This window comes from Garra rufa, chromosome 13 (genome assembly GCF_049309525.1).
Source record: "Garra rufa chromosome 13, GarRuf1.0, whole genome shotgun sequence".
NCBI classification, from domain to species: domain Eukaryota; kingdom Metazoa; phylum Chordata; class Actinopteri; order Cypriniformes; family Cyprinidae; genus Garra; species Garra rufa.
Window position 1 is genome coordinate 25,494,627 of NC_133373.1, and position 15,708 is coordinate 25,510,334.

The following is a 15,708-nucleotide window of genomic DNA, read 5'->3' on the forward strand; positions in this document are numbered from 1 at the left end:
ATAAATGGAACTTTTATAAGCATACAATTTTTTTTAATATATATTGTTATAGTATAAGTGTACATCTTTAAAGCACAACAATTTAAAATAAACTTTAAAAAAAGAATTTGACCTTACAAAGTGTACTTTTTAAAGGTTTAGGAAGAATAGGAATAGTTTAGATAGGAATTCCCAAAGGGAAGCTATTATTCTGTCCCCTCCCCTCATATGTTCCTCTTGCACCATCTTGTTTTTGAAATCATATAGCTGTTGACCTTTCCCCACCCTAAAGGATCCTGAAACATCCTGCAAGTGAAATTTGCTTGTGGAGAATGGACTGCGATTCCCATCTGGCTTTGCGGCTGGTAACCTTCGACTTCCGCTCCAGTGAAAACAAGCCGATCAGCTGATCTGACCTGGCAACAACATTCACCCGAATCTACCGGGGAGGGGAATCATTTTACAAGCTGGTGGGGAAAAACAGCTATCTTGACATCAACCGGCTTATTAATTTGTGTTTATCAAGGGGTCGTTGTCGTGTGCGATGTTTCAGGGAATTCAGCAGCTTGTTTGATGAAAACTGCGGTGTGATTCTGGCTCGAAATCAGCTTGTTTTGTTCGGTCAAAGCTGTGTTGATCAATGTGTTGTTGGGTGAACATACTTTAAGGACAGTCTGTATGATACTAAACAATTGTTAATTCAGCCGCATTAGTCTTATTTCTAACCCCATAGTATTTGTAGTCTTTGAAATTAGAGGTGTTTTTACAGACACACATGCTAAGCTTAGCTAGCTTGAGTAACAAAGCACAGGACGATAACAACACCCGAATGTAGCTGTTTTCTTAGTGTTTACACCTGCTAATAAATACATGTCGATGGTTGTTGCGTGTAGTTTGTAAGCTTAGACACTTTAGACTGCTTGATCACTTTAAAATCAACCAGAAAGCTAGACAAGTCTGACCTAGTGCCAGTGCTTTACGGATGTCAACTGATCTATTTATAGTTCATATTGAATATTTGATTTTAAGCCAGTGTCATAATTTGACACATCACATTTCGAATTCTTATGAAATTCAAGGCAAACGAGTGAGATATTGTGTTTAAAATCATATGCGAGGCATTATATCATCTCTCGTTGACTGTACGTTTAGGTTGGGCTCTGCTGTTGTAACTTAGTTGGATCAACTTTGAGGAGTATCTAGTCAGTGTGTTTACACAGGGACTTTAGTGCTTTAAATTCGGTTCGGTTCGCTACCTCGCTGTTATATTTAGACGTATAATGAGCAATCAGGGTTCGTCGGCGGAGAAGGGGGTGAACGGCGCCCTGGTTTGTCAGGAGAGCTACGCCTGCGGTGGCTCCGACGAGGCCGCCTTCGAGTGCGACGAATGCGGCAGCCTGCAGTGCGCCCGCTGCGAGCTGGAACTCCACCGTCAGGAGCGCATGAGGAACCACGACAGGATCCGAATCTCACCTGGCCACGTACCTTACTGCGATTCATGTAAAGGGGACGGGGGCGTTCCGAACGGGGGGCGGCTGAGAGCAGTGGTCCGCTGTCAGGGATGTAAAACCAACCTGTGTCTGGACTGTCAAAAACGGACTCACAGCGGGGTCAGTAAAAGAAAGCACCCTATCACCGCCTACCCTCCCTCGAAACCCGTCGAGAAGAACTGCAGCACTGGAGATGAACAGCTGGATGCGTTGAAAGCTAAACTGGAGCAAGTTACCAGCTTTCTTCTGGTGGATGAAAAGGAAGATATGCAAGTAAGTCAACTTTTGTAACCTTTGTACTTTAGAATTGTTTTCCCTTTTATACAGCAGTTAGTTTCTGGTCCTCAGATTTGATTGGCTGAGGGTACTCATCAAAGTTAATTGATTGAAGCTTGACCCCTTTTTTGGAAAATAGAAAATGGATTTCGCAAATGGAAACGGATTTGTGTGCTTTTTTCCCCCCTATATATCCCATTTCCTGTATTTTAATTTGCTGAAAAAAATATATAAAAATTCATCATATATATATATATATATATATATTTTTTTTTTTTTAACTCACAATTCTGACTTTTTTTCTTAGAATTGTAAGATATAAACTCGCAATTGGGAGTTATAAAGTCAAAATTGCAAGATATATAAATGCACAATTCTGACTTTTTTCTCAGAACTGAGTGACACAAACTCACAATTCTGACTTTTTTCTCAGAATTACGTGACACAAACAATTCTGACTTTTTCCCCAGAATTGCAAAATATAAACTCACAATTCTGACTTTTTTCTTATAATTTCCTCATACAAACTCACAATTTTTTACTTTTTTTTTCTCAGAATTGCGACATATAAATGCACAATTCTGACTTTTTTTCTCAGAATTGCGAGATATAAACTCACAATTCTGACTTTTTTCTTAGAATTGCGTGATACAAACTCACAATTCTGACTTCTCAGAATTGTGAGACATAAACTTGCAATTGGGAGTTATAAAGTCGTAATTGCGAGATATAAACTCATAATTCTCACTTTCTTCTCAGAATTGTGAGATATAAACACAATCGGGACTTATAAAGTTATAATTGCAAGATATAAATCATAATTCTCACTTTCTTCTTAGAATTGTGAGATATAAACACATAATTCTCACTTTCTTCCCAGAATTGCGAGATATAAATTCATAATTCTCACTTTCTTCTCAGAATTGTGAGATATAAACACAATTGGGAGTTATAAAGTCATAATTGCAGGATATAAACTCATAATTCTCACTTTTTTCTCAGAATTGTGAGATATAAACACAATTGTGAGTCATAAAGTCAGAATTGCGAGATATCAACTCACAGTTCTGACTTTTTTCTCAGAATTGCATGATACAAACGAACAATTCTGACTTTTTTCTCAGAATTGCGAGATATAAACTCAATTTTGACTTATTTCAGAATTGTGAGAAACTCGTAATTGGGAGTTAAAATGTCATAAATGCGAGATATAAACTCACTATTCTGACTTTTTTCTCAGAATTGCGAGATATAAACTCATAATTTTCACTTTTTTTCTTAAAATTGTGAGATATAAACTTGCAATTGGGAGTTATAAATTCAGAAATGCGAGATATAACCTCATAAATCTGACTTTTCTCAGAATTGCGTGATACAAACTCACAATTCTGACTTTTTTTCTCAGAATTGTGAGATATATAATCGCAGTTAGGAGTTAAAGTCAGGATTGCAAAATATAAACTTACAATTCTGACATTTTTCTCATTATTGAATGATAAAAACTTGCAATTCTGACTTCTTTCTCAGAATTGTGAGATATAAACTTCTGACTTTGACTTGCAGTTTTGAGTTTTGGAAATAAAGTCACAATTCTGAGAAAAATGATATAAACTTGCTTTTGCGAGAAAAAAGTCGGAAATTGCAAGTTTCTATTACACAGTTCTGACTTTACCTCTTAATTGTGAGTTTATATCTCACAATTCTGAGAAAAAAGTCTCAATTGCGAGTTTGCATCATGCAGTTCTGAGAAAAAAGTCAGAATTGTGAGATAAAAAGTCGCCGTAGCCTTTATAAAATATTTTTTATTTAGTGACGTAAATGGGCTTCATAAATTCGTGATCGCTCCAAACAAGTTTTTTTCCTCACTAGTCAGGTGGATTGGAAAGTGGAAAACATGGAGTTGGAGTGATCACAGAATGCCTTGAGCTGGAAGGGAACTCACTGTCGCTCCACTCCACTCATTTATGTTGTTCCAGACCAGGTTTTAGATTACGTTGCCTTGTGACAGGCAAAGCACAATTATTATTATTTTTTTTCATTTTAACTACTTGTTAGAAGAAAATGACAAACTAATCAATTACCAAATTTTGTCACAAGGAAAATGTGACAAATGTATGAAATCTATTAAACAATATATATTGATTTCCACAACCTGAACAGGTGAAGGATGAGGGCGAGTTTGTGAGGAAATTAGGCTGCAAGTCTGAGGAGCTCTTGAAGGTGGTGTCCATTTTCGGCAACACCGGAGAAGGCAAATCCCACACCCTCAATCACACTTTCTTTTTGGGTCGTGAAGTTTTCAAGACATCTCCAACCCAGGAATCCTGCACCGTCGGGGTGTGGGCAGCAATGGACCCTGTTCATAGGGTGGTGGTTGTTGACACAGAGGGACTCCTGGGGGCAGGAACTAACCAAGGCCAGCGAACCCGCCTCCTCCTGAAGGTGCTCGCAGTCTCCGATCTGGTCATCTATCGGACACATGCTGACCGGCTACATGACGATCTTTTCAAGTTTCTGGGAGATGCATCAGATGCGTATCTAAAGCATTTCACGAAGGAGCTGAAAGCTACAACTGCTCGCTGCGGTTTGGACGTGCCCCTTTCGACTCTGGGTCCTGCCGTTATAATCTTCCATGAGACAGTCCACACCAAGTTATTAGGCTCAGGTCAGTTTACCAAGTTTGGAATGTTTTCCATTTTCCTGTCCTTTGCACCCAACAATAATCAGTTAGGAATGACATAGAAATAGAGAAGGTATGAAGAAATAGTTATTGTGTAATACGTCTCTCTTACACCTGTAGACAAGCCATCAGAATCAGCCGAGCGGCTTCTTCAGGAACGTTTCAGAAAGCTTGGCCTCTTTCCGGAAGCATTCAGCTCTGTTCAGTACCGGGGCACTCGAACCCACAACCCCCCCACTGACTTCAGCGGTCTGCTGCGCAGCGTGGAGCAGCAGTTAGACAACAACACTACACGATCTCCACGGTCTGCTGGTGTCATCCACAAAGCCTTGCAGGTATTTATTTATTTGTTGGTCTCCCATGATGTTTCCTCAACTTTGCAGAAGGCACACATACATTTTTCTGTTATGTGTTTAGTCTACTATAGCAGCTTGTTTTTGTCAAATTCTTGAGCTTTGGCCTTGAAATATTCCAAAGCCATTTCTAGGTATGGATTGTAATGTACAGTAGTTTGTGTGGCTGATCGAGCTGTTTTTCTCCAGGCTTTGAGTGATTGCTTCAGTGGAGAGATTCCTGATGAGCATCTGGCAAGCAACTCTTTCTTTCCAGATGAATACTTTACCTGCTCCAGCATCTGCCTCAGTTGTGGGTAAGTCTTACAGTCTCAGGAATCACTCTACTTCTGATTTCAAATCTGTTTAGCATTTTTAAAGCAACACTCTTTACATACTTACTTTTATGTTCATAAATACTTCCTAATGTTTGGGCGTTGTATTTTTTTTTTTTAATGTTTATGAAAGTAGCATCTTAAGTTCACCAAAGCTGCATTTATTTAATCAAAAATACAGTACAAACAGTATTGTGAAATATTATTACAATTTAAAATAACACTACTATGTTTTTTTTTTAAAGAAGTCTCTTCTGCTTACCAATCCTGCATTTATTTGATCCAAAGTACAGCAAAAACAGTAAAATTCTGAAATATTTTTACTATTTAAAATAATTGTTTTGTGTTTGAATATATTTTTAAATGTAATTTTATTTCTGTGATCAAAGCATCATTACTCCAGTCTTCAGTGATCCTTTAGAAACATTCAAGAAACATTTCTTTATAATTATTAGTATTATTATTATCAATATTTAAACGTTTTTTTTTTAGGATTTTTGAGTCCATATACTTTTTCAGTATCGTTTTTGTGGGGGAAAGAAATTATAAAAATTAATACTTTTATTTAGGAAGGATGCTTTAAATTGATCAAAAGTGATGATGAAGACATTTATAATGTTACAGAAGATTTCTATTTCAGATAAATGCTGTTCTGCTGAACTTTCTGTTGATCAAAGAAACTTCTGCTCAGCTGTTCTCAACAACATTATAATAATAAAAAATGTTTTTTGAGCAGCAAATCAGAATATTTGAATGATTTCGGAAAGATCATTTGACTGGAGTAATGATGCTAAAAATTCAGCTTTGAAATCACAGGAATTAATTAAATTTTAAAATATATTCAAATAGAAAACAGTTATATTAAATAGTAAAAATATTTCAAAATTGTACTGTTTTTGCTGTACTTTGGATCAAATAAATGCAGGCTTGGTGAGCAGAAGAGACTTCTTTAAAAAACATTAAAAATCTTACTGTTCAAAAACTTTTGACTGGTAGTGTATTTTAAAATGCTATTTATTTCTGTGATGAAAAAACTAAATCTTTAGCCACCACTATTTCAACTTTTGTAACATTATACTGTCTTTCACTTACTTTATCAATTTAATGCATCCTTGCTGAATAAAAGTATTCATTACTTTAAAAAATATATATATCACTGACCCCAAACTTTTAAACGATAGTTTTTGTGAAATAAGTGTCACTTTAGCTTTTTCGTTCAAAGATTCAGATGGAATCTGTGACTGTTTTTTAATGCTGATTTTGAGGAACAAAAATTAAAGCAAATATGGTAGTAATAATACGATTAAAAAACTTTCGATATTAATTTTTTTTTTTTTCATGTGGGCCTATTATCTTCAAATGATTGTTCCAAAAAAATAAAAAAAAATAAAAATAGAAAGACATTTCTCTAAAGTACTGGTTCTTAACTGGTTTAGCCATGGGACCCACATTTCCCCATGGTCATTAAGCCATGATCTTCAATTTTTTTATATAGTAAATTTGTTTACATAAACAGAAAAAAAAAAAGTTTTTTTTTCACAAAAATGGATAACACACACAAGCACCATCCACCTTTACTTTACATACACATAAATTGTAATAATATGACTAATACTGATGCATAAACAGCCTAAGGTAAGGCTATTAAATAGCAGTCCCAACTGGTTTTTGTTCTTACAATTAAGTTGGTATGAGCCACCACAGTCATCTAAACATATACAAAATAACACAAAGTGAAAATAACATGGCATTTTTGGGTTATGGAAACAATAACTACTGTGGTCAATACACAATACTAACATAAACTGTTAATGAAACATGGAAACTGCTTCTGTTAAATTGGCCCATGTGTTTATGCTGTCGAAACCACAGAAAAAACCTAAATCATATAGAGAAGGGCTTAGTAAGCAGGAAAGGGCACAATATTTTGCCAAAATAAAGTTAATAGGTGGTAAAGGTATGTATGAGCAGTAATAATTAAGATATTAGCCTAATATTTCACCTACCTGATCGAAAATAAGAACAAACACAAATGTTGTCAAGAGTCTTGGCCTGGAAATCCTAGTTCAGTTTGGCCAACACCCAAACGCATTTTGTTCCTCAGACTCTTCTTCTTGATTCGTTATAACTTTCGGCAGTCTATAGTACTCTAAATGTTTATCCCAGTCTGCCCGATTAGTACAGCCCAAAACATGACAATAATTGACCATTTTCAGCAGCAATAATCAGCAAAATATGAGTTTTGTTTGTTCAGTGCCGTCAATATGGTCGATTGATGGCACGTTACGAAAACACTCTATAGTATAACACCTGACAATACAGTACAGTTCGTTTTTCTGAGGTGAGACCACAACAAGTTACGAAAATAATGCTAGAATAATGACACTGACATTAAGCCTGACAACATCTCATCCGACTGAGTTTTTCTTTCTTAAAGGAGTAGTTCACTTTCAGAACAAAAATTTACAGATAATGTACTCACCCCCTTGTCATCCAAGATGTTCATGTCTTTCTTTCTTCATTCGTAAAGAAATGGTGTTTTTCGAGGATGACATTTCAGGATTTCTCTCCATATAGTGGACTTCTATGGTGCCCCCAAGTTTGAACTTCCAAAATGCAGTTTAAATACAGCTTCAAAGGGCTCTAAACGATCCCAGCCGAGGAAGAAGGGTCTTATCTAGCGAAATGGTTATTTTCTAAAAACATTTACAACTTATATACTTTTTAATCTCAAACACTCGTCTTGCCCAGATAAACAAGACGAGCATTTGAGGTTAAAAAGTATATAAATTGTAATTTATTTTTTTTTTTTAGAAAATAACCCGTTTTGCTAGATAAGACCCTTTTTCCTTGGCTGTGATCGTTTAGAGCCCTTTGAAGCTGCATTTTGGAAGTACAAACACGGGGGCACCATAGAAGTCCATTATATGGAGAAAAATCCTGAAATGTTTTCCCCAAAAACAAGTTCCTTACGACTGAAGAAAGAAAGACATGAACATCTTGGATGACAAGGGGGTGAGTATCTGTAATTTTTCGTTCTGAAAGTGAACTACTCCTTTAAACTGCATCTGACAGAAATGTCAACAGCTTTCACGGACATCTTTCAAACTAAAAGTCACGCATCCGAAAAACATTTACAATTAAAATGAATACTTTTAACTCCCAAAGAAAGTTTTTTACAATTGAGTTACAATTGATTCAACCAAAGTATGTAAACATTTTGAGAACCGGTTTGGTTGACTCATCTAAAAGAACCGGTTGAAAAGTTATTTATATGGCTCGACTCAGGTGTCTAAACTAGTAATTAGATGTATGACTACACTAGTTTTGACTCTTGTAATGCATGTAGAAGCGTCCTTGCGTGAACACCCTCGCAAAACCTGTTGTGAATTGCATATTTAAACAAATGTAATTCTCATACTTTTTTTTTTTAGCTCAGGATGTAAAAACAGCATGAATCACCTACGAGAGGGTGTGGCGCATGAGGCTAAACACCGCTGCCGCTACTCAGCCCACTATGATAATCGCATCTACACCTGCAAGGTAGGTCGTAAACAATGAAACACATGACCTGACCCCGACACATGCTCTGGAACTGCCCAGGTCTGACATTATGCATGAAACCTGCTATTCCAGGCTTGTTATGAGAGTGGCAAAGAGGTGATTGTAGTTCCAAAGACGACGGCATCCTCTGACTCACCATGGTTTGGCTTGGCTATATACGCTTGGTCTGGGTGAGTCGTGTTATTGAATTATATTCGTTAAAGGTTTATTTAGTTCATTTAGATGTACAGGACTAAGTTAGGTTTTCCTTTGCAGATATGTGATTGAGTGTCCAAACTGTTCAGTGATCTATAGAAGTAGGCAATACTGGTATGGAAACCAAGACCCTGTTGATACAGTGGTTCGAACTGAGATCCAGCATGTCTGGCCAGGGGTGAGAGAAGTAATCTGCTGTTTTTTTCTACGTTTCTACTATTTAAATAGCAAAACGAACAAGCTTTGTTTACTTTCGCATTTCTGTCTCAGTCCGACGGATTCCTGAAGGACAACAACAACGCTGCGCAGAGGTTGCTGGATGGTGTGAACTTTATGGCTCAGTCCGTTTCAGAGCTAAGCGTCAAGCCTGCCAAAGCGGTCACCGCCTGGTTAACAGACCAGATTGCGCCTGCTTACTGGAAGCCCAATTCTCTCATCATTGTGAGTTTTAATGCTAGGCAATTTTAATGTGGCTTTTTTTTATTGAAGAAAAGTCTTCACTAACACACTAAAACTTTTTCCAGAGATGTAAAAACTGTGGAGTGGAATTCCAAGATAATGATACGAAGCACCACTGCCGGGCCTGTGGAGAAGGTTTCTGTGATGGTTGCTCCTCTAAGGCACGGCCAGTCCCTGAGAGAGGCTGGGGCCTGGCGCCTGTGCGAGTCTGTGATGCCTGCTTTCAAAACAGAGGAATCTCTGAAGGTATCACAGAAGATACACACACAAACATTGTATATGTGACCCTGGACCACAAAAAACAGTCATACGGGTCAGTTTTTTTGAAATTGAGATTTATATACCATCTGAAAGCTGACTAAATAAGCTTCTGATGAGCCATCAAAAGCCATTGATGTATGATTTGTTAGGATAGGACAATATTTGACCGAATCTGAGGGTGCAAAAAAATATATATTTATATATAAATATACATATGTCTGTGACCCTGGACCACAAAACTAGTCATAAGCGTTAATTTTTTGAAACTGAGATTTCTAACTCATCTGAAAGCTGAATAAATAAGCTTTCCATCAATGTATGGTTTGTTAGGATAGGACAGTATACAACTAGAGGTCGACCGATTTTGGTTTTTACCGATAGCTAGGTTGGACCACACTTGCCGATACCGATTAATTAACCGATAGTTTTTGAAAATGGATACTGATAGGCAACTAAATTTTTTTTTAAAAGTACTAAACCATGCTTTGTAAATGAATAAAAATATTAATATAATTATATATTGATCAGTTATTTCATAGTTCATTAATGTTAACAAAATAAACTTCAAAATTTAACAATATATCAGTAAATGTTGAAATTAATACTCTAACAAGGAACAACTCTTCTATTCTCCAGCTTTCATCAATCTTAGTTGATGTTACAAATGGGCTCATTGTAAAGGAGTGGGAATCTTTACATTTTAACAATATGTAAAACTGCAGTTTTCAGTACTGCCATCTTAAGATTCAATTTAATTAGATTTATCAAATTTATTTCGTGCAGAATTTACTTTTTTTTTTTTATATAAGCAGGCTACTTTTTAAAACAATAGACAGTGGCTGCTTTAACAGGCTTCAATGAATGCACAGATCTATTTAGATATATCAGATGGTTTTTCCTGCTCTGAAAACATAACTGACTGTGTGTACTGTATATCAGTCTTGTATAAAAGTATTCGAAAATGCAAGTGCATTTAACCACATTCGCAATTGAGCTTTTTAGTACGAACAAACACAAAGAGCATGTGAAAGTCTTCCAGTGCGCTAGTTTTGTGCATCTAATAGTACTCCATTACAAACGACAGAAATGAAGCCATATCTAAAGTGAAACACACTGGAAGCACACACGTGTCTCATAGTGCAAGTTCTGTGCAACGAAGCCCACCGCGTCTCTAGCGCGCACACGTGCCATATGCAGGGAAAACACAAGCTCGTTGAAGAGAGGATTGCGATGCGTTGGAGAATCCATTTTTCACCCACCCTTAATGAAACCGGGCAAAAGTGCAGCGCTGCGGTGCGCGGACAACTCGCAGGTAGAGGTATCACACACACACACACACACACACACACACACACACACACACGACTCATCGCGTGTAGTTCAAGGGGAAGTCTAACACAGTTTATTTAATCACCAAACGGGCAAATGTTTACTTCAAGAATGCTAAAAAAAGCGGCAAAGATTAGTTTAAGCAACAGATCAAACGAAAAGAGAAAGAGCGATATATATATTCTTGTAGCCATTTAAGATTTTTATTATGTTTAAATATTATTTGTTTGTTCAATCTGTTTATTACGAAAGAAGTTTGTGTAATTAATTTGTAAATGTCATAAAGGACGTGGTATGAATTGGACGGCAATACGCCGGGAGAATTTGAGAGGGTCATACACAATTTTTTGACCATTTCGTACGTTTTTATTTGTGGAAAATCCCTTCTTAAACGAATTTCGTTTTGTATAATTTTTATCTTAATTTTTAATACATATTTTTGTTGATCAGTTATTAAAATCAAATAAGAACAAGGAAAACTGGCATTGTTAAATAAAGTGCGTAACTGCCATGCTTCCATAGCCTGAAGAAAAGGCTAAAACATATAGCTCTATATGAAGCATACAGATTTTATTAGAGCTACAGAAATACAAACGTTTTGCTTAAATGCACAATACTTAATCTTCCAGCCCAGGGTCAAGTCTTTATGAACATTAACAACGATTTTGGGACAGATTTGATGTAATGTAAAACTATGAATGGCGCGCTTTCAGTCGGCTAAATGAACACAGTTTGCTTTCTCACATCATGTCTTTAAATCTGCAACTTTGCTGGCTAACAATATGACCAGCCTGATATAAACCAACTCAAATATATGGTAACAATCCTGACATTAAACATTGGTGTCGGACTTAACCTCTCATACTTTATGACAGTGGAGCGGAGTGTGTGCAGCTTCAGCAAAGAACGCAACCCGGAAAAACTATCGGCAAGGACTTTTGCCGATAACCGATAGTTCCTCCAATCAACTATCGGCAAAACCGATACATCGGTCGACCTCTATATACAACTATTGATATACTATTTGAAAATTTTGGAATCTGAGGGTGCAAAAAAATAAAAATATTGAGAAAATCGCCTTTAAAGTTGTCCAAATGAAGTTCTTAGCAATACATATTACTAATTAAAAAATAAGTTTTGATATATTTGGTAGAAAATTTGCCAAATATCTTCATGGAACATGATCTTTACTTTTTCTTTTTACTTTTTTGGCATAAGAAAAATCTATAATGTTGACCCATACAATGTAGTTTTGGCTATTTCTACAAATATAAACATGCTACTTAAGCCTGGTTTTGTGGTCCAGGGTCACATACACACATACATATACACAAAATCAAACCTGCACTTATTTGATCCAAAAACAGTAATATTGGGAAATATTATTACAATAAAAAAAAAAAAAAAAGTCAAATGTAAATGCATGTCCCAGTTGCATTTCCTTGGTTAAATAAATTTTACTTACACTATTAGATAAAAAAAAGAAGAAGAAAAAAATAATTCAATTTTGTATTTATTAAAACCTAGGATGAATCTCATCAAATAGTTGTTTTTCAGCATTTTACATTTATTCCAAAATAATAACTTAAAATATTAGTTCACTTCCAGAACAAAAAAATTACATCATTTACTCAACCCCTTGTCATTCAAGATGTTCAATCATATCGCAGTCTCGGACGTGACTTTCCCCCATTTTTCCTCGATTACCCCCCACCAAACTCACTGCACAGTTTAGGGGGTCTATTAAAACTCAGTGGGCTCAGGGGAGGCGAGAAAGACGTGCACTCCCATTGTAACCTTACCTGCTGGTGTCACTGTTGGACAATGTTTCCTTAAAAATGTTAATGTTATATTTTGTAATATTGGCATTGTTTTATTTTTGTACTATGAATTTTTTTCTCATCAATATTCCGAGTAGACACGGCCTCCCTTGCCTCCTTGGAGGCAACACCCCTGATATATAGGAAGCTCAGTGTATGATTTAAACAGGTTTGAATAATTTTGAAAGTACTACATGCTTGGTGTAAGATACTGGTGCAAAATGTCGTGATAAGTATACAGTATTTCAATCCATAATATGAATAATATCAAACCTTTTCTCACATAGAACTACTGGATGCAGCACTAGAAGAAGAGCAAGGTGGGACTCTGATTGCCAGGAAGGTGGGAGAAGCTGTTCAGAACACATTAGGAGCGGTGGTCACTGCTATAGACATCCCTCTCGGTGAGTTCTTCACTCCTGTAAAAAAGTTAACATGACAGTACAGTTGAGGTCAAAAGTTTGCATCCCCCTTTCAGAATTTGCAAAATGTTAATTATTTGATCAAAGTAAGAGGGATCATACACAATGCATGTTATTGCTTATTTAGTACGGAGCTGAATAAGATATTTCACATAAAATTTGTTTACGTTTAGTCCACAAGAGAAAATAGCTGAATTTATAAAAAATACCTCATTTAAAAGTTTACATACACTTGATTCTTAATACTGAATTCTTACCTTAATGATCCACAGCTGTGTTTTTTTTGATTTAGTGATAGTTTTTCATGAGTCTCTTGTTTGTCCTGAAGGGTGAAAACTTTTGAACAGAATGTTTTTTGTACACTTTTCTTATTTTGCCTATTTTTTTCCCTTTATTACTGCCCTTCAGAAGCTACAGAAGATAGTTACATGTTTCCCAGAATACAAAATAAGTAAAATTTACCCTGATCTTCAAATTCAAAAAGTTTTCACCCCCAGCTTATAATGCTTCGTGTTTCCTTCTGAAGCATCAGTGAGCGTTTGAACCTTTTGTAATAGTTGCATATGAGTTCCTCATTTGTCCTCAGTGTGCAACGATGGATCTCAAAATAATCATACAGACATTGTTGGAAAGAGTTCAAATACACACACCAATGAATTTGTGGGACCTGAAGGATTTTTCTGAAGAACAGCAGGAAGTTTAACTGTTCAGGACAAATAAGGGACTCATGAAAAACTACCACTTAAACAAAAAAACACAGCTGTGGATTATTCAGGTAACAACACAGTATTAAGAATCAAGGGGATGTAAACTTTTGAACAGGGTCATTTTTATAAACTCAACTATTATTTTTTCTTGTGAACTATATGTAAACGTCTTTTATGTGAAATATCTTGTTCAGGTCAGTACTAAATAAATAACATGCATTTTGTACAATCCCTCTTGACCCCAAACTTTTGACCTCAACTGTATGTTACTACTAACATGAATGCAAACTAGACATACAGTTGAGTATCAATCAATTACAATGTTTACTGATAATGAATCTCTCGCTTGTTCAGTTACATTCTTGCACAGAAATATCAGCATATGTAAATGATCAAATGCATTTACTAGGTCTGGTAAAAGATGCCGCCCGTCCAGCATATTGGGTCCCCGACCAAGACATCCGTTGCTGCCACCATTGCCAGCGTGAGTTTAGTGCCCGCCTCTCTATCCATCACTGCCGTGCATGTGGACAAGGAGTATGTAACGACTGCTCCCCTGATCGCCGGGCCGTGCCCTCCAGGGGTTGGGACCATCCTGTTCGGGTGTGCATCACCTGCAACCAGAAATCTGGAGAGCTCTAGCAGAACCGAACATCACTCCACAATATAAGACACCCCCATATGTGGCCACAGCGCTTCAGTACAGGTCGGAAGGAAAGAAGCGCTGCTCTCGAACCAATGAATCCAACAAATGATTGTTTGAGAGGAACATCTCTGCTTTTTGTCCCAACTCTTCATTCACATCATGCTCCTCAGCTCTACATAAGCTGTTCACAGTTTAACATATGTAATGGCCTAAGTATTTTCTTCTTTTAAAGGTTAAATTCAGCAGGAAAATAAATGTATGTCAAACCCTCGACAATCCTTTGTCTACCATGCAATACGTTACCTGTGGGCAGGCCCAGATGGAACGTTGGAAAGAACGTTTTTGGGGAAAATCTGCAGAGTGGGTTTAAACATGGTAGAAATAAAGTGTTAAACATGATCAAAGGTGCAAAATATGAGTATGTCCGTTCCATTTCTGTGGCTGCAGATCCATATGGGTCTTCCTGTGGGAGCGAAGGCAGCTAACATATGGCCTCTATATGACACAAACCGGTGCACAAATATTAGTTACATTGTTTACCATCCTCAGTTTTCAGTTTTAGGATTTTACTTGGCTTTTGCCCATTTAAAATGCAAGATTGCCCATTTTGTTTTGCATTCCTTTACCCTCCAAGAAACCCTAGTGTAGATTTTAGATTATTTCCTATTTGTCTCTTATTTGCTGCCTGTTTTGAAGCAGATCTAGCATGATCATGCTAAACTATCAGATGTTGTTCAGCATAATTTAAAGACTTCTCTATCATTTATTTTAAATGTGTGTACTCCAGCAGGAAGGTTTTTTTTAACAGACCTTTATAATGAATCACTACCACTGTTGCCGAATCAAACTGCATTCTGACTTATAACACAAAGCCATGATGAAAACACAGAAATTATGTGGCTATGCATTATCTGTCAAAAGAGATGCCAATCCACACAAAGCCCCTGGTATGTGTTATGATCACTGTCAGTTCAACGGTTTTCTTGGCCAAACAAACACTCATTATTTAGAATCAAGTCATGATAGACTCAGTGAGGCATTATGTGCAGATGACCGAACATGAAAGACACAGAGATAAGAAAAATGGATATCATTTTATGTTCTTTGCACCTTGTATGCTTATTAAATTAAACTTGAGTACCTCTAAGAGTGTGGCTTAAATATAAAAATGTGTAAATGCATATTTGTACTTATAAAGGGACAGTGCACCCAC

General features: G+C 36.6%; 1 protein-coding gene across 1 annotated transcript; it reads left to right on the plus strand.

Moving 5' to 3' along the window:
- Nucleotides 1–409: 409 nt before the first annotated feature.
- Nucleotides 410–14,908, plus strand: zfyve1 (zinc finger, FYVE domain containing 1). The gene is made up of 11 exons (XM_073816635.1): nucleotides 410–1,742; nucleotides 3,906–4,410; nucleotides 4,546–4,760; nucleotides 4,968–5,074; nucleotides 8,527–8,635; nucleotides 8,729–8,826; nucleotides 8,912–9,029; nucleotides 9,122–9,292; nucleotides 9,376–9,556; nucleotides 13,008–13,124; nucleotides 14,259–14,908. Exons 1-11 carry the CDS (start codon nucleotides 1,260–1,262, stop codon nucleotides 14,489–14,491), a joined length of 2,337 nt encoding a protein of 778 aa, XP_073672736.1. The 5' UTR covers nucleotides 410–1,259; the 3' UTR covers nucleotides 14,492–14,908.
- The last annotated feature ends 800 nt before the right edge of the window (nucleotides 14,909–15,708 follow it).

What these genes read in the sequence shown, in the direction of transcription:
- zfyve1 (XM_073816635.1), top strand. Translation starts at nt 1,260, where the DNA reads ATGAGCAATCAGGGTTCGTCGGCGGAGAAGGGGGTGAACGGCGCCCTG. An exon ending in GCTATATACGCTTGGTCTGG is followed by an intron (nt 8,827 to 8,911) that starts GTGAGTCGTGTT and finishes TTTCCTTTGCAG; the next exon opens with ATATGTGATTGAGTGTCCAA. An exon ending in TCCAGCATGTCTGGCCAGGG is followed by an intron (nt 9,030 to 9,121) that starts GTGAGAGAAGTA and finishes TTTCTGTCTCAG; the next exon opens with TCCGACGGATTCCTGAAGGA.